The 21963-nt window shown below is 46.4% G+C and overlaps 3 protein-coding genes across 6 annotated transcripts; 2 read left to right on the top strand and 1 right to left on the bottom strand.

The window, feature by feature from the left end:
- Positions 1-7179: 7179 nt before the first annotated feature.
- PIP4P1 (phosphatidylinositol-4,5-bisphosphate 4-phosphatase 1) lies at positions 7180-10870 on the top strand. 2 transcript variants are annotated; one of them, XM_032624874.1, is made up of 7 exons: positions 7180-7574; positions 7915-8105; positions 8437-8543; positions 8985-9090; positions 9295-9347; positions 9445-9535; positions 10021-10870. In XM_032624874.1, exons 1-7 carry the CDS (start codon positions 7184-7186, stop codon positions 10162-10164), a joined length of 1083 nt encoding a protein of 360 aa, XP_032480765.1. In that variant the 5' UTR covers positions 7180-7183; the 3' UTR covers positions 10165-10870. The 2 variants fall into 2 exon arrangements, with proteins under 2 accessions (XP_032480765.1, XP_032480764.1); XM_032624873.1 differs by having other exon boundaries at positions 7180-7595.
- A 76-nt stretch (positions 10871-10946) lies between these two features.
- Positions 10947-14062, bottom strand: APEX1 (apurinic/apyrimidinic endodeoxyribonuclease 1). Of its 3 annotated transcripts, none has more exons than XM_032624806.1 (5): positions 13999-14062; positions 13574-13699; positions 13176-13363; positions 11889-12081; positions 10947-11747 (listed from the first exon to the last, which is right to left on the bottom strand). In XM_032624806.1, exons 2-5 carry the CDS (start codon positions 13629-13631, stop codon positions 11230-11232), a joined length of 957 nt encoding a protein of 318 aa, XP_032480697.1. In that variant the 5' UTR covers positions 13632-13699; positions 13999-14062; the 3' UTR covers positions 10947-11229. The 3 variants fall into 3 exon arrangements, with proteins under 3 accessions (XP_032480697.1, XP_032480698.1, XP_032480699.1); XM_032624807.1 differs by having other exon boundaries at positions 10949-11747; positions 13873-14036; XM_032624808.1 differs by lacking the exon at positions 13999-14062 and having other exon boundaries at positions 10949-11747; positions 13500-13585.
- Positions 14063-14364: 302 nt separating this feature from the next.
- Positions 14365-21216, top strand: OSGEP (O-sialoglycoprotein endopeptidase). The gene is made up of 11 exons (XM_032624346.1): positions 14365-14714; positions 15815-15934; positions 16116-16291; positions 18934-19029; positions 19167-19216; positions 19363-19441; positions 20079-20144; positions 20257-20347; positions 20586-20661; positions 20762-20860; positions 21015-21216. Exons 1-11 carry the CDS (start codon positions 14600-14602, stop codon positions 21052-21054), a joined length of 1008 nt encoding a protein of 335 aa, XP_032480237.1. The 5' UTR covers positions 14365-14599; the 3' UTR covers positions 21055-21216.
- The last annotated feature ends 747 nt before the right edge of the window (positions 21217-21963 follow it).

Here is a 21963-nt window from a genome sequence, read left to right as displayed (position 1 = left end):
ATTATGGATATCTAAAAAAATTGTTATATAAATAAGAAACAGTAGTATTTACAAAGAATTGTAACCTATAATAAAGTTTTATTGGAAAACACACACACACAATTCCTGGATCCTTGATACAAAGGATGGTGATAGGGTGGGGATGGGAAGGGGAAATGCAGACAGACCCTTGATTTACACGATACTCATACTCGATCCAAGGAATTCAGATAATTACAGAAGGATTCTTCCCCAAAATGAAAATTCCTGTAACAGAACTACGCAGCATAATGTCTTTGTAAGAATTTAGCTATTTTCTGCCTCCACTTTTATAATTTTAACCAAATTCACATCAAATCACAAATTGTCCTTGCTTAGCTATTGGAATCCTCCACCTATTTCCACCCTCCTGAGCTCTAACCTTTCCTGCTTGCTGTGTTAGCCAACACCATGACCCAAACCACTGTTTCCCAGCCCCGTTTCTATCTCATTCATGTAACAAATACTTATTGAGCATCAACTATGTACCAGAACTGTTCTAGTGTTAGGGACACAAGAGTAATGACAATATATGTAAACACAAAAATAACATATATAAAGAACTGAGGACAGTGCCAAATGAACGGTTTATTCTACTGTCATTATTGGATTATTATTATTATCCTTATTCATCCAGTAATTTTAGCAAAGGTAACAATAGGGTGAGCTAAAGGTAAAGTTTCACCTTAGTAATGTAACTCTGTACAATTGAGACACTGAAAGCATGATTTTGAATGATGGGTAAGTTCAGTCATAAGTAAAAATCAGCCCAAGGGTAATATGTATCAATATTTGATTGCTGAAAGTTTTTTGCGGTACGCGGGCCTCTCACTGCTGTGGCCTCTTCCGCCACAGAGCACAGGCTCCCGACGCACAGACCCAGTGGCCATGGCTCACAGGCCCAGCCGCTCCGGGGCATGTGGGATCCTCTCGGACCGGGGCACGAACCGGCATCCCCTGCATCAGTAGGCGGACTCCCAACCACTGCACCACCAGGGAAGCCCTGAAAATTCCTTTTTAAACACCTCAAATCCAATCAAGTTTACACAAAAAACAAGAGTAGAACATAATTACATCTAAGAAAGCACAAACTTAATTAATTTTTTTTTTTTTTTTTTTGGCCTTGCGGGGAGGCTTGTGGGATCCTAGTTCCCTGACTCTCGTCAGTGAAACCACTAAGTCCTAACCACTGGACCACCAGGGAATTCCCTTAATTAATTTTAATGGACTCTGTCTAAAGTAAGTGTAGATGATCTTCAATATATCTACAAAAGGAAAACTGAGGGACAAGGCTCAATCTTCTGTAGTGTTTCTCCTATGTCATGTAGGGAGGAACATACAGAATATATAAACATTCTGGGCACCAAAGAAATGTACTGCTATATGACAGGCAAGGACAGGTTACCAGACTGCACCTTGGCCAGGATCATATAACCTTCAGAACCATACAATATACTTTATTCTGAATTCAAGGTCAGCAACCAAGCTTCTGAACAATCATTTGGACCCCCAATCTTTTTAATCTCGGATTCACCAGTGGCCCTTTGAGTTACCCTATGAGGCCTAGCAGGCCTCCTCAGGACACATCTTAGTGGTCTATCCAACAGAAGGGCCCAGGTTCCAGATTGCATCAAGCCCTTGAGTCCCATCCTACCTCTAACCTTGGTTTGTTTGCATCTCTCATTGCTTTCCTCACAGGATTTTTACCTTTAAAGGGTACAGATTTAGGCGTTCTGTGTGTGTCTGTATATGTGTGTGTGTGTGTGTGTGTAAAATACTTAATGATCATATATATGAAATGTCCACTAAATGTCTATTATTTCTCTTTAGGCCATCTCAAGCCAAGCGTCCATAGTCCATTTTGATCTCTTTGCAATACCCCAGTCCAGAGGTTCCCAGTTTCTTAATTTATAGGGCACTTAGGAGCTCAGAAATTTTTTCACAGCACCCCTAGGTCCAAAGAAATACCTAAGAGTTTTGCTTTTTAGGTAGCTGGTGCCTAACATCTTAGTAACCATTTGAAAAAATAATACAGACAAGTTGAAAGAAAAAATATTTTTTGTTTTTTTCTTAAATAAGCACAAATAGTTACTAATGGAATGTGTGTGCCTGTTGGGCACTGCCCAACTTCTCAAACCTTGCAGTCCAGCACTACTACCCACATTTCCTGTTCTGGGCTGATTTCCACACAGTACTTACTTTTTTATCAGACGACCTCCTAAAAGCCAGCTTTGCAAAGATATTTTGTCATCAAAGGAATGTAGCAAGTCTTTTTTTATTTTTTATAAATTTATTTATTTATTTTTGGCTGCATTGGGTCCTCGTTGCTGCGCGTGGGCTTTCTCTAGTTGCAGTGAGCTGGGGCTACTCTTCCTTGAGGTGCGTGGGCTTCTCATTGCGGTGGCTTCTCTCGTTGCGGGGCACGGGCTCTAGGTGCTTGGGCTTCCGTGGTTGTGGCACGTGGGCTCAGTAGTTGTGGCGCACAGGCTTTGCTGCTCCGCAGCATGTGGGGTCTTCCCAGAGCAGGGCTCCAACCCGTGTCCCCTGTGCCACCAGGGAAGTCCCAATGTAGCACAATCTAATGTTCAAATTGTGAACTACCTTGAGCTAGCAGTTCTCATAGTATACAAGAGATGTCAAATATTGCTGTGTTTCCCTTAAAAAAATTTAAATATCCCACAGTACTCCTGTGAATTTGCCCTTTGGCACAGAGTTTGGGAACTATGGCCCCAGGCACTCCTTGCCACCTCATTCCTGAATCTGTGTAGTGTAAATGAGTGGACTCTAATCAAACTACCTGTGAATGAATTCCATCTCCACCCGTTACCTACCAGCTTGTGATCCAAAGCAAGTAAAAAAAAAAAAAATCTCATTATGCCTCAGTTTTCTCATCTGTAAAATGGTGATAATAATAGTACTTACTCTTGTTGCAAGGATTATATAAAATGCCAGTTAAATGTTTAGATAAGTGCCTGGAATTATAGTAAGTACACAGTAAATATTGACTATTATTATTTTTCCCCTTTGTCTCTTTTTCTTTTTGATTTCTCTAGACCCACCTAACCATGAATTGGATCAGAACAAAAACTAGAGGTACGCCCAGCCCATCAACAGCAACTCTAATCCTGCATTGTTTAAAACAGAAGCCACTAGCCAAATATGGCTATTTCAATTTAATAAAATTAAAAGATAAAATAAAAAGTAAAAATTCAGTTCTTAGTTATACTAACCACATTTAAACTGCTCAAAAGCTACATGTGGCTAGTGGCTACCACATTGCAAAGCACAGAAACATTTCAATCATTACAGAGAGAATAGTGCACAACACTATTCTTACCTTTTCTAGTCACTGCTCCCCAGTCTCCACATTTTACAAAGCTGGAGCTATGTTTTATTCTGTACTTGTAGGGTTCCTGTAGTCAGGAACCAAACAATTATCAACTTTAGGGTGATTATAGCTCATTACTGCCTTATTACTCTTTTTCTATCTTCTTCTCACCCCTCTTTGAAGTTCTGAGGTACTCCCATGTCCAGGCACACATGCAGTAACACACCCATCTTCCATGCTCAATATCAAGGAAACTGAAGAATGGAAGTGGTAGTTTCTAAGTCACTAAGTATTGGCTTATGGAGTGGGAAGATATCTCGAGATAGTGACTCCTAATGGCAACTTTTATAGAAGGAGGCTCAGCCTCTTAGGACTTTTTAGGCAGGAAACCTATTTTATTCCTGCCATCTCAACTGAAATTTCTCATTCTCTCTAGACCACAAGATAGTTGTTCTCCTATTTAAATACCTACCCCACCATCACCAAGAATCTTTGACCTTCCATTTTCTCCAATTCCTGAAACTAAAATGTTATTTTAGTTTAGTTCCTCCCGCCCCACCCCCACTCCCTCCACCTCCCCGTAAAAGGATCACTTTCATTTCTCTTCTCTGTGTGAGATCCCTATTTGTGCCTCATTCAGTGCAGGAACAGAGTGAAGATAAACAGACTGACCTAACAGATCAATCCCCAGATAGAGAAGCTGACTACACCCTAAAGGAAGGGGCAAAGCACTGGGGCATGGAAAGGACACAAAACAGAAGGGAACAAAAGTGTAGAGTGATAAAGAGAAATAACCCCTTAAAACTAGACCACACCCTACCCCACTCCATCCAACTGCCCATACTACACCTCATCTTGGTTAATTCACTCTGCACATTACCAGAAACATTCTTTGCCCTGGAAATGGAGTAAGGGACTGTGTTGGTTTCACACAGGTGGCAAACTACCACCTCAGGAAAGGGTGAAGAAGAAATAGGGTAAGTGGAAAGAGAAATCAAATTGGGACCCTGGGTGGCAGAAGCCCAGCAGATGCCTCCAGCCCCATTCTCTGCCATCTACACCGTGTGATAGTTACCACTTGGTTGGAAGCCTGAAGAAAAAAACCTTCCAAATCTTTGCAGTGTCTTTCTTTATATCCTCCTGTTATGGACTCTTAGGGACTATCTCAAAACTCACATGTTGAAGCCCTAATCCCTTAACCCCAAAGTGACTATATTTGGAGATAGGGTCTTTAAAGAGATAATTAGGTTAAATGAGGTCACAAGGGGCCCTAATTCCTTATAAGAAGAGGAAGAGACAGCAGGGATGTGTGCTCAGAGGGAAAAGGCCCTGTGAGGACACAGTGGAGAAGGTGGTTATCTGCAAACCAAAGGCAGAGGCCTGCTGACACCTTGATCTTGGGCTTCAAGGTTCCAGAACTGTGAGAAAATAAATTTCTGTTGTTTAAGCCACCCAGTCCGTGATATTTTATTATGGCAGTCCTAGCAAACAAATGTACCTCCATAGCCTGATTTTTCTCAGTCTATGTGAGAAGCCCCCATCCCATAAGTAAGATACCTGGTACCAGGGGTAACATTGAAATTATTTACCTGTATAGTACAGGAGCCAACCAATCAGAACAAATGCCAGCCATAAACTGATACCAGCCACACTGGAGTGTCCCAGCTGAATATCCACCCAGCTTGGGACTACAGCTGACGGTATTGCTCAGTACACAAATTTCCCTCAAGATAGGGCTTAAGGTAATTAATTAATTAGTTTAATAGTCATTTATCTGGCAACTTCTTTGTGCCAGGTATTGAGCATCAAAAGGCCTCCATCCCAGATACCATGCATTCTGCCACCTCTGCACTTCTGCATTTTCTATATGCCTAGTAGATGATGTGCGTGCAAAAGCATTAAATCATAAGTCAGGGACTTCCCTGGTGGTCCAGTGGTTAAGACTCCACGCTCCCAATGCAGGGAGCACAGGTTCAATCCCTGGTTGGGGAACTAAGATCCCACATGCTGCACAATGCGGCCCAAAAAAAAAGAACCATAAGTCAGAAGACCTCGACTTGGTACGGTGAGGGGAAAGAACAAGCTATGAAAAACTGAGATGTTGTCAGTTAACAGGGTGCTAGAAAGAACTTATTATAGAAATGGGCTTGTGTTAAGAGATTTTGAAAGTGTTTAAGGAAATGGGATTTTGCTCTGGATTGAATGCTGTCAGGAAGTAGAGTAATTCTATGATTGGGTATCTAATACATTTTGTCTAGGAGAGAAGACCAGATAGAGGCTAAGCTCTAATACGTAAAGAAGTAGCAGTCAGGGCTTCCCTGGTGGCGCAGTGGTTGCGAGTCTGCCTACAGATGCAGGGGACACGGGTTCGTGCCCCGGTCCGAAGAGATCCCACATGCCGCGGAGCAGCTGGGCCCGTGAGCCATGGCCGCTGAGCCTGCGCGTCCGGAGCCTGTGCTCCGCAACAGAAGAGGCCACAAGAGTGAGAGGCCCGCGTACCAAAGAATAAAAAAAAATGAAGTAGCAGTCATTCATATTAGCTGGGGGAGGAGGATATTGGGGATTTTTGTAGCTTGGAGTATGTTCATGTTTTGTTTTGTTTTAAATTTTTTAAAATTTGATTTATTTTACTTTATTTTTGGCTCCCTTGGGTCTTCGTTGTTGCGCGGAGGCTTTCTCTAGTCGCGGTGAGCAGAGGCTACTCTGTTGTGGTGTGCAGGCTTCCCGCTGCGGTGGTTTCTCTTGTTACGAAGCACGGGCTCGAGGCACACAGGCTTCACTAGTTGTGGCACGTGGGCTCGGTAGTTGTGGCACACGGGCTTAGTTGCTCCGCGGCAGGTGGGAATCTTCGCGAGCCAGGGATTGAACCCATGTCCCCTGCATTGGCAGGCGGATTCTTAACCACTGCGCCACCTGGGAAGTCCTGGTTGTATGTTTAAATGTTTGAGCTGCTTAAGATCTTTTCCGATACTTGTCAGAAAAACCTCCATTAGCAGTCTCCTGGCTGGGGGCAAAGCAGAGACAAGTCTAAAGACTGTTATGCCATATAAGGTGACTAAAATCTCTTTGAACTTGATTGGTAACTCAGTCAAAAAACTCTTATCATACATATATGTTTATAATTGGGGGTCACAAAATTGAGTAAAATGATGAGACATCCTTGCAGCGATAGAGACAGACTCATACAAAGATGCTTTCATAATTTAACCAGGGATGGTGGGAGGGTGAGATCTGCAAAGCAGCTTCCTGGAGAAGCCGGTCTTGTGTCCTGTTCCAGAAGTGAATTCAGTGAGAAAGCCTGGGGTGAAAATCTTAACGTTTTAATTCATTTCCTTCTGGCACATCTTCACCCTCACTTTTTACAGGTATTCCTTTGAGTAGAGTGGCTAACTATTGCCTACCGTTCCTACTCCCGGTGCTTAGAACAGCCCAAACTCCCTCACGCTTTCACTGCAGCTCATTGAGCCACGCCTCCAGGTTCTGGCTCTAAGTTCGGGCCAATAAAGTTGCGCTCCAAGGATCGCAGGACCAGGGAAGGGAAGCCTCCAGCCAATGAGAGGCCAATTATAACCTCAAAGAGTAGAAAAATCTTTTAGTGATGTTTTTGGACTAATGAGGAGCAATGACTATGCGCCCGCTCTGGGCGACTAACAGAGGACCGGCGGCTGCCTGAAACACCAGTGAGCTGAAGCAGCCCTGCCCCACCTCCTGGTCTGGAGGTAGCGCGATGGGCCACGCTTCCAATAGCTCGAAGAACTTCTCGTCACGTGCAGTTTTTGCAGGCCCAGCGGCGTCCTGAAAGTCATGTGACAGTTGACGATGGCGCCACGCTCCCCAATGGAAAATAGGAGCTGCCTTCACAGGACCAGAAATTGGTTTGTCTCCGCGAATAATAGCACGACGGGGGCGGGGATAGCCTATCAAGTGCTGTGGGCGAAACGGGGCGGGGCAGGCCACTGGTTGCGGGCGAGCTGGCCGCGCGGCGCGCAGGCGCCCTGGGGACCCGGTAGCGGCGGCGGTGGCTGCGGTGACGGCGGCGGCGAAGAGCCGGATCCTTGGCCAAAGCGGGAGGCGGCGGTGGAGGCCATGGCGGCAGATGGAGAGCGATCCCCGCTGCTCTCTGAGCCCATCGACGGTGGCGCCGGCGGCAACGGATTAGTGGGGCCGGGCGGGAGTGGGGCTGGGCCCGGGGGAGGCCTGACCCCCTCCGCACCACCGTACGGAGCCGGTAAACATGCCCCGCCCCAGGGTAAGACGGGGCGGGTCCGAGGTGTTCCCGGGGGTACTCTGAGAGGAGCAGGGGGCGGGACCGAGGGCGGGGGCGGGGCCCAAGCGCCAGGTGCGGAGCTGTTGCACCTGTGACCGGGGGCGGCTTCCTTCCCTCCGCAATCGCGACCGGAGCTTCGGAGCGGAAGGGGGTTCTGAGGAATCTGATCGAAGCACTGATCATAAGATCCCGCTGAGCTTGTCAGAAGGCTTGAGGACCAGCAAGAGTTGCCTTACTCCGTGTAGCTTCAGTGGGGGTGTCAGCAACTGATGCCAGCCCTTCTTTTTACCTTCCTCTCCAGCATTTCCCCCGTTCCCCGAGGGACACCCAGCCGTGTTGCCTGGGGAGGACCCACCCCCCTATTCACCCCTGACCAGCCCGGACAGTGGGAGTGCTCCCATGATCACCTGCAGAGTCTGCCAGTCTCTCATCAACGTGGAAGGCAAGATGCATCAGCATGTAGTCAAATGTGGCGTCTGCAATGAAGCCACTGTGAGTTATACAAATCTGTGAAATGGGCCCTGTTTCCTAGATCCTCTTTCTGATCCCTTGATTCTAGACCCGGACCTTCAGGCGTTAGCTAAGTGCTCTTGATGAAACCCAGGTTTCAGTGCCAGGAGTCTCACACAGCCATTTCCCCAGAAGCCACTCACCAAAGCTAATATTTACCATCCCTCACCTTCATACCTATCTTGGATGCTTAAGCTTAGTTTTCATTTGCAAATCTCATGTTACATGCCTTTCATTTCTCTGTCCCGTCTAAGATTTTATCTCTCTGATTGGGATTAGAGGTTTGCTTACCGATGTCCCCATTATTCTCTAGCCAATCAAGAATGCACCCCCAGGGAAAAAATATGTTCGATGCCCCTGCAACTGTCTCCTTATCTGCAAAGTGACTTCCCAGCGGATCGCCTGCCCTCGGCCATACTGGTGAGAGGGATAATTTGGGGAAGGGCATTAGTGGGGAAAATCGGAAAGCCGAAAAAGGGTGAATGTTTATCGAGAATGTAAAGGTGAGAGAGCCTGGTGTTTATTTAGAAGGAGAAAAAGCTAAGGACTGTTGTGTTATAGCCATCTTTCTCATCTCTCAATAAAAAGATTGGGAGAAAAGTGGTGTCCTTTAGGAAGATGGAGAGTCTCAGAGACTGGGTGAATTATCCTGAGGTAAAAGGGAAATTAGAGGCCTGAAGTTTAAGCGATGCTCTTCCTCAAGGATTCTCTGCGGTAGAGCTTGGGGGGGGCAGAGTATCTTAAATGTACAGAGAAGTAGAGGGACTTAGAGAGCCAGGGAGTGGGGGATGTAAAGGAGGAATAATGTAGGGATCCTTAGGATTGAAAACTTTAAAAGCATAGTCTTTTTCTTCTGTACAGCAAAAGAATCATCAACCTGGGGCCTGTGCATCCGGGACCTTTGAGTCCAGAACCACAACCTGTGGGTGTCAGAGTCATCTGTGGACATTGCAAGAATACTTTTCTGGTGAGGAGAGGTATTGGGAAGCCCTGGGGGACGGGGGGTGGGCAGCGGAGAAGTAGTCATGAATATATTTCTGAGTTATGATAATGAATCCTGAAAAGGTCTGTTTTATGAGGACCCATTTCCCAGCCTCCACTGCCCCAGGGCTCTCATTGAAGATGACGCTGCTTCTACTATTTATTGGTTTCTCTTTTCCTTTCTCCGTAGTGGACAGAGTTCACAGACCGAACCTTGGCCCGTTGCCCTCACTGCAGGAAAGTGTGAGTGATTCGAGAGCGGCATCGTTGAGCTGGGTAGTGAATAGAGTAAAAGCTACAGGGCCATTGTAAGTATCCATTTTTGTTTGCCTCCCCACAGGTCATCTATCGGGCGCAGGTATCCACGAAAGAGATGTATCTGCTGCTTCTTGCTTGGCTTACTCTTGGCAGTCACTGCCACTGGCCTTGCTGTGAGTAACCTTGATCCAACCCCTTTCATTCTGCAGCCTCGTCTCTGTAGGCTAAGATTGGGGAAATGGCTATCCTAAAAGGAAGTGAAAGAAAGTGTTTTTGTTTGTCTTGTTTTAACGTGTAGATGAACTGAAGTTGAAGGAGACTGATAAACGGTCTTCACTGTTACTATCAGAGTAGAAAACAGCTATCTTCTTTATGCAGAGGATAGAACAATAGAGCAGTGGTTTAGATTGAGTTGCTATTAGGAAACCTGGCTTGGTTGTCCGACATGAAGAAAAACTGACAGATGTCTGGGATTGTTTATGTTCCTGCCTAGTGGAGGGAGCTAGACAGCTGGGCCTTTTAAAAGGTCCCTGAAGGCGGCTGCATGTGGATAGGGGGACAGAGACTGAAGCTTGAGTTCCATGTTACTGTTACTAGGGCTCCTACAAAGTGGTGAGAGATCAACAGTAACCTCATTTTCCGTTTTCTTCTTCATCAGTTTGGCACATGGAAGCATGCACAACGATACGGAGGCATCTATGCAGCCTGGGCATTTGTCATCCTGTTGGCTGTGCTGTGTTTGGGCCGGGCCCTCTATTGGGCCTGTATGAAGGTCAGCCACCCTGTCCAGAACTTCTCCTGAGCCCCACGATGACCCACAGACTGCCTGGGCCCGTCCAGGTGGGGACAGTGACACTATAAAGGGAGTGATGGTAAAAGGCTCCCTGGGCTTCTGTAAGGGGAGCCAAGCCAAGCAGCTGCCTTCCTTTTCCCTGCAGAGAGGTAGGAAGGAACCAGGCCCTCACCTAGGTTTGGAGGAATAAGTAAACCACTGCTGGCCATCTGCTTTCCTCCAGTGGTTGCTGTGTTTAGGGTGAAGTAGGCGGAAAGTTTCCCCTAAACCTGGGTCCTAAAAGACGGTTCTAGCCTTGTCCTTCCTATATGCTCCCTGAGAGCCATTCCTGTCCCTTACACATTCCAGGGCAGGGTGGGGGTGGGTAGCCCTGGGGGTCTCCCTCCCTCTTGTGCACCATTAGGACCTTGCTGCTGCTATTGCACTTCATCAGGGGCTGGCTCTGGTCTCAGCACCCTCAGTCTCCTCTCCCCCATTCCACGTCCTCTGGGGGTGGGGTCAGCCGCTGCTCTGTACAGAACCACAGGAACTGATGTATATATAACTATTTAATGTGGGGTATGGTCCCCTAGTCCTGTATTTCCTATAATTCCTCCTTTTCAACCTTACCCCCCAGTTGCAGTATTTAACTGGGCTGGGTAGGGTTGCTCTGTCATGGGGGAAGTTAGGGAGTCATCCTGTGCTTGTAAATAAATAAGGTCATGACTCTACTCTTCCAGTTGTTAAATCTGTGTGTATGAAAGGAGGGGAATTTGTAGCCCCACAAAGGGGTAGAATACAAAGACAGCAAGGCTGAAACTATGACTCTTTATTTTCACATGGACAGTTCAAAGGAAGTCATCAGTAGTTTTGTTTAATGTAAAAAAAAAATCCCCCACCCCCAACAACACACACACACATAAGTCATGGAGAACTTAAGTCTGTTTCTAGAAGCCTGGTTAAAGAATTCATAGTTTAGAAGGGAAATAACAGTGCAGGTTTCTCTAGAGAGCAGTTTTTAAAGCTTGGGAGTAAGAAGTTTAAAGCTAGTTTAGTGGGCTTATTTCCCAGGCTCAAAGTGATTTGGGGGAGGTGTCACAGTGCTAGATATAGGGTGATGGGACAGTGGTCACTGCCCAGAGCCTTGGAACGGATCTTGCTGTCACACAAAGCAGGCAACAGAGAGTGAGACAATAAGAAATAATCAAGGCGCCAACCAACGTTTTTGGATCGCGCGTTCATCATGTATGTCCAAAAGGTATAGGCATAGGCCGTGTTGGGGTAGAGGTGCCGGAAACTGTCAGTCAGTGGCACAGCCTGCAGCAATTCCCCAAAGCCACGACGCTCTTCTGGAGTGAAGCCAGCATTCTTTTTGTTTCCCTTTGGGTTGCGAAGATCAATTTCTTCATGAGCCACATTGAGGTCCCCACATAGCACAAGGGGCTTGCGGGAAGCCAAACCCTTCAGGAATTTGCGAAAGGCTTCATCCCAGCGCTGCCGGTACTCCAGGCGCACCAGACCTCGGCCTGCATTAGGTACATAGGCTGTCACCAGCACAAATGCATCATATTCAGCCACAATCACTCTGCCTTCCTGATCATGTTCCTCTTCACCTACAGAAACAATGAAACAATTAGCAAAAAGAAGTTTAAGAAAGGGAAAGCAAAGAATAAAGGGATCAAGAATTGGGGCTGGAGTGGGATATCAGCAACTGGTTTGGAAGAGCTGCGCTTTAGGAATCAACAGGGTCTCACCAATGCCATAGGAGACTTTGAGTGGGCACTGGCGGGAGAGTAGGCCCACACCACTGTACCCTTCCTTGTCTGAAGGAGCTGACCAGTACTGATGGGATAGTCCAGAGAGTGCTTGAAGTTCAGCTGGTAGTTTGTTCTCAGAACATTTGGTCTCTTGGAGGCACAGGATATCTGGGGCTTCCTCCTTTACCCACTGTGAGCGAAATGAAAGGTAGAAAAAGTATTATCAATTCAGCAGACATTTACTGAAGAATCTATGTGCTAAGTACTAGAGATACACAGGTGAGGGACTTCCCTGATGGCACAGTGGTTAAGAATCCACCTGCCAATGCCCGGGACATGGGTTCATCCCTGGTCCGGGAAGATCCCACATGCTGCGGAGCTACTAATCTCGTGTGCCACAACTACTGAGCCTGTGGGCCTAGAGCCCGTGTTCTGCAACAAGAGAAGCCACAGCAATGAAAACCCTGTGCACCACAACAAAGAGTAGCCCCTGCTCACCCCAACTAGAGAAAGCCCGTGCGCAGCAACGAAGACCCAGTGCAGCCATAAATAAATAAATAAGACGGTCTCTGCAGAAGGAGTATAAGTCTAGCAACACAGTATTTGAAGTTATAAATTACATAAGTGGCAGGGAGACAAGAAAGAGTGTTCCATGCAACACTGAGAAGATTGGTTTTTTCCCTATAGGCAATGGATAGCCAGCTAAGATTTTTTAAGTAGTTATTTAAATGTTGGATATGCAGGAAATAAAATGGAGCAAGTCCAGTAACAAGGTTTTTCTGACATGCTAGAAAAAGATGAGGACATTAAATAAAACAACGGCAGTGGAACTGGTGGAATGGCATCTAAGAAATACAAGTGGGGGGCTTCCCTGGTGGCACAGTGGTTAAGAATCCGGCTGCCAATGCAGGGAACACGGGTTCGAGCCCCGGTCGGAAAAATCCCACATGCCACGGAGCAACTAAGCCTGTGCGCCACAACTACCGGGCCTGCGCTCTAGAGCCCCCGCTCCGCAACAAGAAAAGCCACCGCAATGAGAAGCCCCCGCTAACCACAACCAAGAGTAGCCCCTGCTCGCTACAATTAGAGAAAGCTCCCGCTTAGCAACTAAGACCCAACGCAGCCAAAAATAAATAAATTTATAAAGAGAAAAGAAATACAAGTGGTATGACTTGGTGAAAACTTTGTATCTCTGCCACAAGAAAACGACAGTGCTAGGAACTAAAATGGGAAAAGGTGATTAAACCCCAAGATCAGTACCCCCCTCCCCTTAATTCCACTCACATCTAAACCTTTCTTCTTAATCCAGGCTCGAAGCCCATCCACATTCCAGGAGCAGATCTTCAGTGTGGCTGATTTGCCACCGGGTGAGGTTTTCTGATCTGGGGGGTCCTCATACATGACTGTCCCCTCTCCTGTTGCCTCTTTTTCATTTTTTTTTGCTCCCGCCTTGCTCTTCTTGGCCTCTGGCTCTATAAAATAAGTAATACACAATGATGTAAGTTGGCGATAACCAACTTTGATCCGCAGTTAACTATAGATCCACCGAGAGCCTGCAGTTGCCGCGACTTAGCAAACTGCAAAAATGAGTATACAGTCCGTCCGTACCTTCCGTTCATCAAGGGAATTATAGACATTCCCATCGCAGCCTCTAGGGAGATGGGCCTATTTCATTCTCTTACCAATCTTGGGCTCTTCCCCGTCTTCTGCCACCGCTCCCTTTTTCCCACGTTTCGGCATCACTGTAACAAACACCCTTCTGCACCAGTTCCACGTCGCCCACCGAAGCAGTATATTTATCGCGTTGCCTACAGACGCAAAGAAGTAGTGAAACCAGCTAGGCCTGGGGAAGACTCCCCCCTCGGGCACCAAGTCCCGCCTTTCAAACCGTATTATCTCTGAATTCTTTTCCCGCCTCAGTGCACCATCGGCCTTTCAGCCCCTCATTCTCAAGACTAGATCATTTCATAGTGCCTCCTACCCTCCTCACGAGATCGGCCCTCCAGCCAATCGACGGACTTAATTAAGAATCCCGACTTAGGCTTGCCGATCAGAAGTCCAGAGAAGTCCCTACGATGGGCAAAACAACAACAACCCTGTAGCTGACCTGCTTGGGTCGCAGCGTGGCTCCTCCTTAACTCAGCACAAAGAATGGAGCACGATGTGCCCCACGTGGGTAACTGGCGTGGTCACGTGATCCGAGATGCGCCTCCAGTGGCGGAGGAATGCGGGTGATTGGTCTGTTTGTACCACGTGACCGAAAGCTCAGCCTTCCCAGCCTTCTCCGTGACCCCGGGGCACTGAAGGCCCCAATTCTCCATTCTTGGGTTGTTCATCGCTATGCCAGAATCACGACTCCTTCTGCCACCTTGACCGGAGATCCCAGAGCTGTCTGAGAGACAACAAAATCAGTGGAGAAGGCTGGGCTGGACCATGGGAGAGAGGCAGAGGAACGGATAGGAATTTAAGGAGCAGATGCCGACTCAGTGTTCCTGGCAGTTAAGAGAACAGGTCCTCGAAGGGGCCTTAATGGGTCGCCGTGACGACAGGGGTTGGAGCTGGCGCCGGCGCGCTACCAGGGGGAATTCTTTGGTGTCTGTTCTGGTGCGTGCTGCTCCTTAGCGGTCACCGACTCGTTTTCTTCAGCGACCCAGAGTCTGCGTCGCGGACTGGTGCGGGCTCCACGGCCCCAGTGGTAGCTAGGAGCCATGCCGGCGGTTTTGGGTTTTGAAGGCAGCGCCAACAAGATTGGCGTGGGAGTAGTACGGGATGGCGTGGTGCTGGCGAACCCGCGGCGGACTTACGTCACGCCTCCAGGCACAGGTACGGGAGTAGGGAACTTATAGTTTGCGGCGCAGTTCTCCGCACAGCATCACCTGCAGTCTTCCTAAACATTGGTGAAGAAAGGTGTGGAGCGCATTGTCCCCTCATAGTTCTTGATCTGAGTCTCTGAGATTATGTGACAGTGTTATCACAAGGCTGATGGATGGAAGAGTCACAGGCACTTGAACCTGGATCTTCTGAGCTCGTTCAGCATCTTTTACGTGCTAATGTCAGCTGGTTGTTGGCTACAAAAATAGATGTATAAGCTTGTTATGGAGCTGGACATATAGACAGAACTTCACATTACAGTGTGATAAATAGTAGATGCAGTCAAAATACACTAGAATGAGAAAGAGTGTAAAGACTCCCAGCCTAGATGTAGACAGAACTGGCTGGCTTTGCAATATTCAGTAGTTGTTTTTGGACTTCTGTATTCTTAAAATGAGAATGGTAATACCTGCATCATTGGGTCTTAAGAATTAAAGAGCCAGACACATTATCACTTTTAGTAAACGTTATTTGTAAATTATATTGTAACTTGTCTACCCTCCCCGCAAACATCTGCTTATGTAGGAGAAGGCAACTGACTTGCATATACCTGAAAAGCCTCCCTGAGCAGGTGATGTTGTGACAGGTTACTCATTAGGAATGTATATGTATGTTTAGCGCTCACTCTTGGCATTTGGGCACCAAGAATGTGAAGATAAATAGCCAGTGCTTTGAGATGCTCATGGTTAAACTGGGAAAAGTACGGCTAATTATAATGCTATAATTGTTATATGTTACGTAAAGTATGTTAAATTCAATGATGTGTTAAATTCATGCACACGATTTGTAGGGTCTCAGAAGATCACCGAAAAGTATAAGATAGGTATCACTTGAATTGAGTCCTGAGTCGGAGTTGGGTACGAAGAAGGGCATTTCTGAGAGCTGTTTAGCCTAGCTGAACAGGCTGGAAAGACTATATCTGAACACATAGAAGACAGGATGCTTGAGAAAAGGGAAAGGACTCTTCCTACCCCACTAAAACGTCTGTTTTGACTTCTACCTCCCTTTCTATAGAAAAACTCTGTGATCTCTGACTTGTGTCCATCTCTTAGGATTCCTTCCAGGTGCTACTGCCAGGCACCACCGAGCTGTTATCCTGGACCTGCTGCAGGAGGCACTAACAGAGGCTGGATTAACCTCCAAGGATATTGATTGCATTGCATACACCAAAGGTATGGCTGGGAGAGTGGGTGACAATGGAAGAATATACCTGGAGCCTGGCTAGGTCAAAACAGCCTGCAGCTCACCTCTGCTACCACCACTACCGCCACCCAACCTTCACACCCCCTGCTTCCCCCGGCTCTGTTTTTCCCAGTCTCTATAGGATTCTCACTCCCATTTCTGTGCCCGTAGGTCCTGGCATGGGTGCCCCACTGGTTTCTGTGGCCGTTGTAGCCCGTACTATGGCTCAGTTGTGGAATAAGCCATTGCTGGGCGTTAACCACTGCATAGGCCACATTGAGATGGGCCGCCTCATCACTGGAGCCACCAGCCCAACTGTGCTGTATGTCAGTGGAGGAAATACACAGGTATTTAACAGTACTTCACCGTTCCTTCTTTTTGTTTCCCCTCAGATTTTTCGTTATTTTTAATGACTGAAAACAGGTCTAAAACCACAGCTTCTGGAAGAACCATTTGTTCTTGCTGGTCTCTCTTCAGACTTGACCTTGGCCTCTTGTTGGGCCGTGTGTTTAAGAGCAGGGTCTCTGAAGACATGCTTGCTGACAACAGTTTTTTCCAAGGGGATATCCACAGAGTACCTTGTGGGCATGAGGTGATTATAGTTACAAACTTTCACAAAAGACTTGATCTCTGACCTCCTGGCGATTTTCTTCTTGCCAGTGATAGCCATCACTTTGCAGGGATAGCGAGATACCATCATCAGTGTTCTTCATGATGACCCACCAGGAGCAGCACCACCTTCCCAGGTTTCATGAACTTGTCCATTTTGACGGAAACCACTCAGGACTACGGCAGAAAAGCTCCACCATTCCTTCTTAATTTCTAAGGCACTGTACCAGCAACTTTCATGTTCCACCTGAGTGGTGGGAATTGCAAGAGCAAAGCTGGGCTCATCTGAAACTAAAATATGATATACTAGAAAACCCACAACAGAGTTTGTGATATCGTATGTTCGGGCAGTATGATAGAACATTAGATGACCTTTATATATATGGCTGTAGAGATAAGGAATTTCCAGTTTAGAGAAGGAAAGAATGGTAAGGATTGAAGTATTCAAAATAATGAAAGGATTTTCATTTTCATTATTTTGAAGCTTATTTTTCCTATGAATCTTAGCAGTTAAAACTAAGGGGCACTATCCCATTTGTATCTTTACAACAATTGCATGTTTTTAGTTACTGGTGATAAATATATAGAAGTTTTTACTCTAAGAGTATGAAAATATAAATAATTTAGAAAACATTTTATGAATGGCAGAAGGTATTTTAAACTTACAGGTGAAGCCAGAGTTGTTTGGGATACCTTATAAGATCTTTTTAGGTTGGGATTAGAGAACTCCAGGCTTCCTTTCCCACATAACACCTGATGGGATTATTGTCAGGAATGGTCATTGTCTCCAGCTTATGAAAGGGTTATGTTCTAAAACTTCATCTTGTGAAATAGTTATTAAAGATGAAGCACAGGGCTTCCCTGGTGGCGCAGTGGTTGGGAGTCCGCCTGCCGATGCAGGGGACGCGGGTTCGTGCCCCGGTCCGGGAGGATCCCACATGCCGTGGAGCGGCTGGGCCCGTGAGCCGTGGCCGCTGGGCCTGCGCGTCCGGAGCCTGTGCTCCGCGACGGCAGAGGCCACAGCAATGAGAGGCCCGCGTACCGCAAAAAAAAAAAAAAAAAGATGAAGCACAGGGGCTTCCCTGGTGGCGCAGTGGTTGAGAGTCCGCCTGCCGATGCAGGGGACGCGGGTTCGTGCCCCAGTCCAAGAAGATCCCACATGCCGCAGAGCGGCTGGGCCCGTGAGCCATGGCCGCTGAGCCTGTGCGTCCGAAGCCTGTGCTCCGCAACGGGAAAGGCCACAACAGTGAGAGCCCCGCGTACCGCAAAAAAAAAAAGATGAAGCACACATTCCCGTAAAAATAATGTGGCAACTTTAATGGGTAGTGAACAAGTAACTGGTTGAGGCCTGAAGGATATCATACAAGGTTACGGACTTGAGGTGTGGAAAGTATCAGTGGAAGCTTACAAGAGTTTATGGAGATGAGCGGCGATGGAATTTTCTCTTCTTTTCCTCCTCCCTTTTGAAGCCTGCTTAGGTGTGAAAAACAGAAGATGATTGGGTAGGGAAGTGTAGCTGACAGAAGTAGAAAGGCAGAATTTTTTCTTTCCTCTTTTGTTGCCAGCTTTTGACAGTAGAGTAAGAGCTACATCAGAATGAAAGAAAATCCCTAGCAGCACCAGAAAGGGAAAGGGACTTATGGTCCTTAGGAAGTACTCACTGTCAGCAGTATGGAGCATATGTGTCAGTGGGTGATAAATACTCTCTGTGCTAGAAGCTGGTCACGTATGAAGAATGGACATAAGTTGGTTGCCAGTGCTGAGTTGGATGGGCCATTAGTCTGACCCAGAATGGGGTTTTTGAGTTTGGGGTTTTTTTTGTTGTGTTTGCTGCACTGCGTGACTTGTGGATCTTAGTTCCCCAACCAGGGGTTGAACGAGCACCTTCAGCAGTGAAAGAGCAGAGTCCTAACCACTGGACCGCTAGGGAATTCCCTGGGATTTTTGAGTTTCTTTTAACTCTACCTTGGAGGTTTCCAAATACCACCACCCTCGTAGGATAACCTAGAAGAACTCTGGTTTCCTGCTTCCAAGAAGGAAAGCCTTCCCTAGTACACACTGTCTAGACTGCTTTTAAAGGAATATTAGGAACCTCCAAGCAAGAAAAATGCATCCAGAGTGATAATTTGCTTCTCCCCTGACCTAGACTACCTTCTGTAGACTAGGAATCTCCTCTGGGAATCCTTGGGGTATATATAGACTTCTCAGATAAGCGCTATTAAAAAGTACCCATTGAGGGTTTGGGAAAGTAGTTTTTCCCATTGCTTATTGCTTTTTGGAAGCTCTAGTGACCATGTTGATCCTCTGCTGTGTTCTTCCCCAAAGCCAAATGCTCCTCTTTACAGACTTGAGGTTTCATGGACATCCTCATCACCCTTAGGTGATTGCGTATTCAGAACATCGTTACCGCATCTTTGGGGAAACCATCGATATTGCTGTGGGTAATTGTCTGGATCGTTTTGCTCGAGTGCTGAAGGTAAGCCATTGAGGCTACAGAGAACATAAGATGTGAATGTATTTGGGGAGAGCCATGGAAAAGGAGGAGAAAAGTAGTAAATTAGCTTCTTATGCTTCCTGGATACCTGACTTCATCCTCTGTTTTAATTCTGCTAGATTTCCAATGACCCAAGTCCAGGCTACAACATTGAACAGATGGCAAAGCGGTAAGGGGAATAAGGTGGAAGGAGGCTGACTGGTGGGGCGCCAGGGATTTCCTTGTGTATGTGTTAATGAGGTTTGGGAGGGCTATGGAGGGTGAGCAGCCAGCTGACTACAGGCTTAAGTGCCTCATATACTCACTCCCACGTAGAGGCAAGAAGCTAGTTGAGCTGCCATACACTGTAAAGGGGATGGACGTCTCATTCTCAGGGATCTTGTCTTTCATTGAGGTGAGTGTGGGAGAGGTGAGGAGATGGGCACTTCTCATGCTTTTTAATGAAGCACATGTGTTTTGCTCACCAGTGTATTTTCTACATATAGCATAGTACTGGCCCATGTTAGATGCTGAATAAATTCATTTAGCAAATATTTATTGAACGTCTTTTGTGTGCCAGGTGCTGTTCAAGGCAATTGTGATACAAGATGGAGCAAAACAAAAATCCCTGCCTACTTGGAGCTTGCATTTCATCAGTGGGGGTGGGAGACAGAAAAAGAAACAAAAAAAAAAGAAGAGGGGAAATAATAAAATAAAAAGGGTCAGATGGGGACAAGTGCTCTAGAGAAAAATTAACTGGGGTAGGGAATGGAGGGTGCCAGGGTAGACATTCATAATTACTGAGTCTTTTTTTTAAGATAATCACAGTATTTTCTTTTTTAAAAAATTTTTTTCCCATAATTATTGAATGTTGAAAGACTTCTGCTGGTTTTATAGCTCAGTGCCAGTGAAGGGCAAGGTGTCGTATGGGATGTACTGGGAAATTGAATTGTGGTGAAACATGGTGATACTCCAAGTGCACTAATTTTTTGCTCATATGTCATCCCCAAACCACAATTCATTGTTTTGTATGTTTTCCCCTTTAACTATAGGATGTAACCCAGCGGATGCTGGCCACGGGCGAGTGTACTCCTGAGGATCTGTGTTTCTCCCTGCAGGTAATGGAGTGAAAAGCTGGGACAGAAAGTTGAAGCTGGAGGAGCTTTTATATAGTAGACAGAACTAAGCTGGGATTGTCTTTGATGTTTTCACCTTGTTTGCCTTCTGTAGGAAACTGTGTTTGCAATGCTGGTAGAGATCACAGAGCGAGCCATGGCACATTGTGGCTCCCAGGAGGCCCTCATCGTGGGAGGTGTGGGGTGTATGTATCACTGAACTGTGCTTCTCTTTCCTATTTTGGGGCATGTATATCATCCTCCTGATACTCTAAATCTCTAAGGGTTTGGGGAAATTACTCGTTTTATTTCTTGTCCAGTGCTTCCCACTCCTTGCCCCTGGAATCCCTACTTCGTTTTCCTAAGTCAGTGCACATGAGGTGTACAGCCAGACTGTGGAGAAATGGCTAAAAGTAAGCCAACTGTACCCCTACCTCTTTGTAGGTAATATGAGGTTACAGGAAATGATGGAGACGATGTGCCAGGAGCGTGGAGCCCGGCTTTTTGCCACAGATGAGAGGTAAAGGCCCTTTCCCTTTCTTTATTTCTTTTTTTTCCCCTCCAGTTACTGTGATTTTCCATGCTTAGATCATGAATTTCATACCTCTTTTCCTTCCCAGATTCTGCATTGACAACGGAGCCATGATAGCCCAGGCTGGCTGGGAGATGTTTCGGGCTGGACACAGGACTCCTCTCAGTGAATCTGGGGTCACACAGAGGTGAGCAGCCCCTTGGAGGAGGTAAACAGGATTAAATGGGAGGTAGGCAAAAATGATCAGCAGGGAAGAGGATCCAGAATCGTGAGGGCAGAGAAGAATGGAAGGTGCTAAGGGGTAACTGTCCGCCAAGTTCTTCCTATTTTTTTTTTTACAGGTATCGGACAGATGAAGTAGAAGTGACCTGGAGGGACTAACAAGGTTAACAGAGTCGGAGTAGACAGCGCCCTACGTGGAGACCAAGGGACCCTGGGCCTTAATCTTTATCCTGACATAAGAATCCTGGCAAGGCTGTGGATGCCCCTCTCCTATCATTTGAACCTCAAGATGACTCAGCATTAAAAACATTTTTGTTTTTATATGTTGATAATCAACTTGTGTTCAGGAAGGATACACAGTTGGCACTGGATAAATTCTTGTTGATGGGGTGATGGGTAAGGAGGCAAGGGGTCAGAGCGGCACCCTGGCTGACTATGCAGGTTGCCTTGGGAGCTGCTGCTCTGGAGCTAAAATTGAGGGGAATCTCTTAGATATTCTAACATTTTCTTAGTAATGCTATTATCATTGATACTATTTTAGCATCAGATCTTACGCTAATTGCTTTATATTTATCATCTCATTTAAATTCTTTGAAGTATAGGTACTCAGAATTTCCCTGAAAATAGCCTGAAGCCAGGTGTAATTTCATGCTAATTTATAACTCAAAAGTAAAACCATCCCTCTTCCATACACTTAGGCCTACAGACATTTCCATTGGCAGGCTTGAGGGGGCGGGCCCCAGGTATACACATCCTCTCTGAAATTAACAGCCAGTCATTAGCAAAAATCCCACGTATGCTCAACCTTTTCTCTGTATGTTCCCTTTTTATAGTCCTGCTCTGAGCCCTGATTTCTCCTGAGGACTCTGCTTCTTTTAGTAGTGGTGGTGGTTTCTCTCACACCCATTGTAGCACTGGGCCTGGAGGCAGTGCAAGTGTCCGCATTTTTTCTCATACTATATATTTTTTAATATTTATTTATTTGGCTGTGCTGGGTCTTCGTTGCGGCATGCAGGATCTTTAGTTGTGGCATGCGAACTCTTAGTTGCGGCATGTGGGATCTAGTTC

The sequence above is a fragment of the Phocoena sinus genome, chromosome 2 (assembly GCF_008692025.1).
Source record: "Phocoena sinus isolate mPhoSin1 chromosome 2, mPhoSin1.pri, whole genome shotgun sequence".
Classification (NCBI taxonomy): Eukaryota; Metazoa; Chordata; class Mammalia; order Artiodactyla; family Phocoenidae; genus Phocoena; species Phocoena sinus.
Note: the sequence above shows the minus strand (reverse complement) of the source record. Positions and strands in the feature narration are given on the sequence as shown.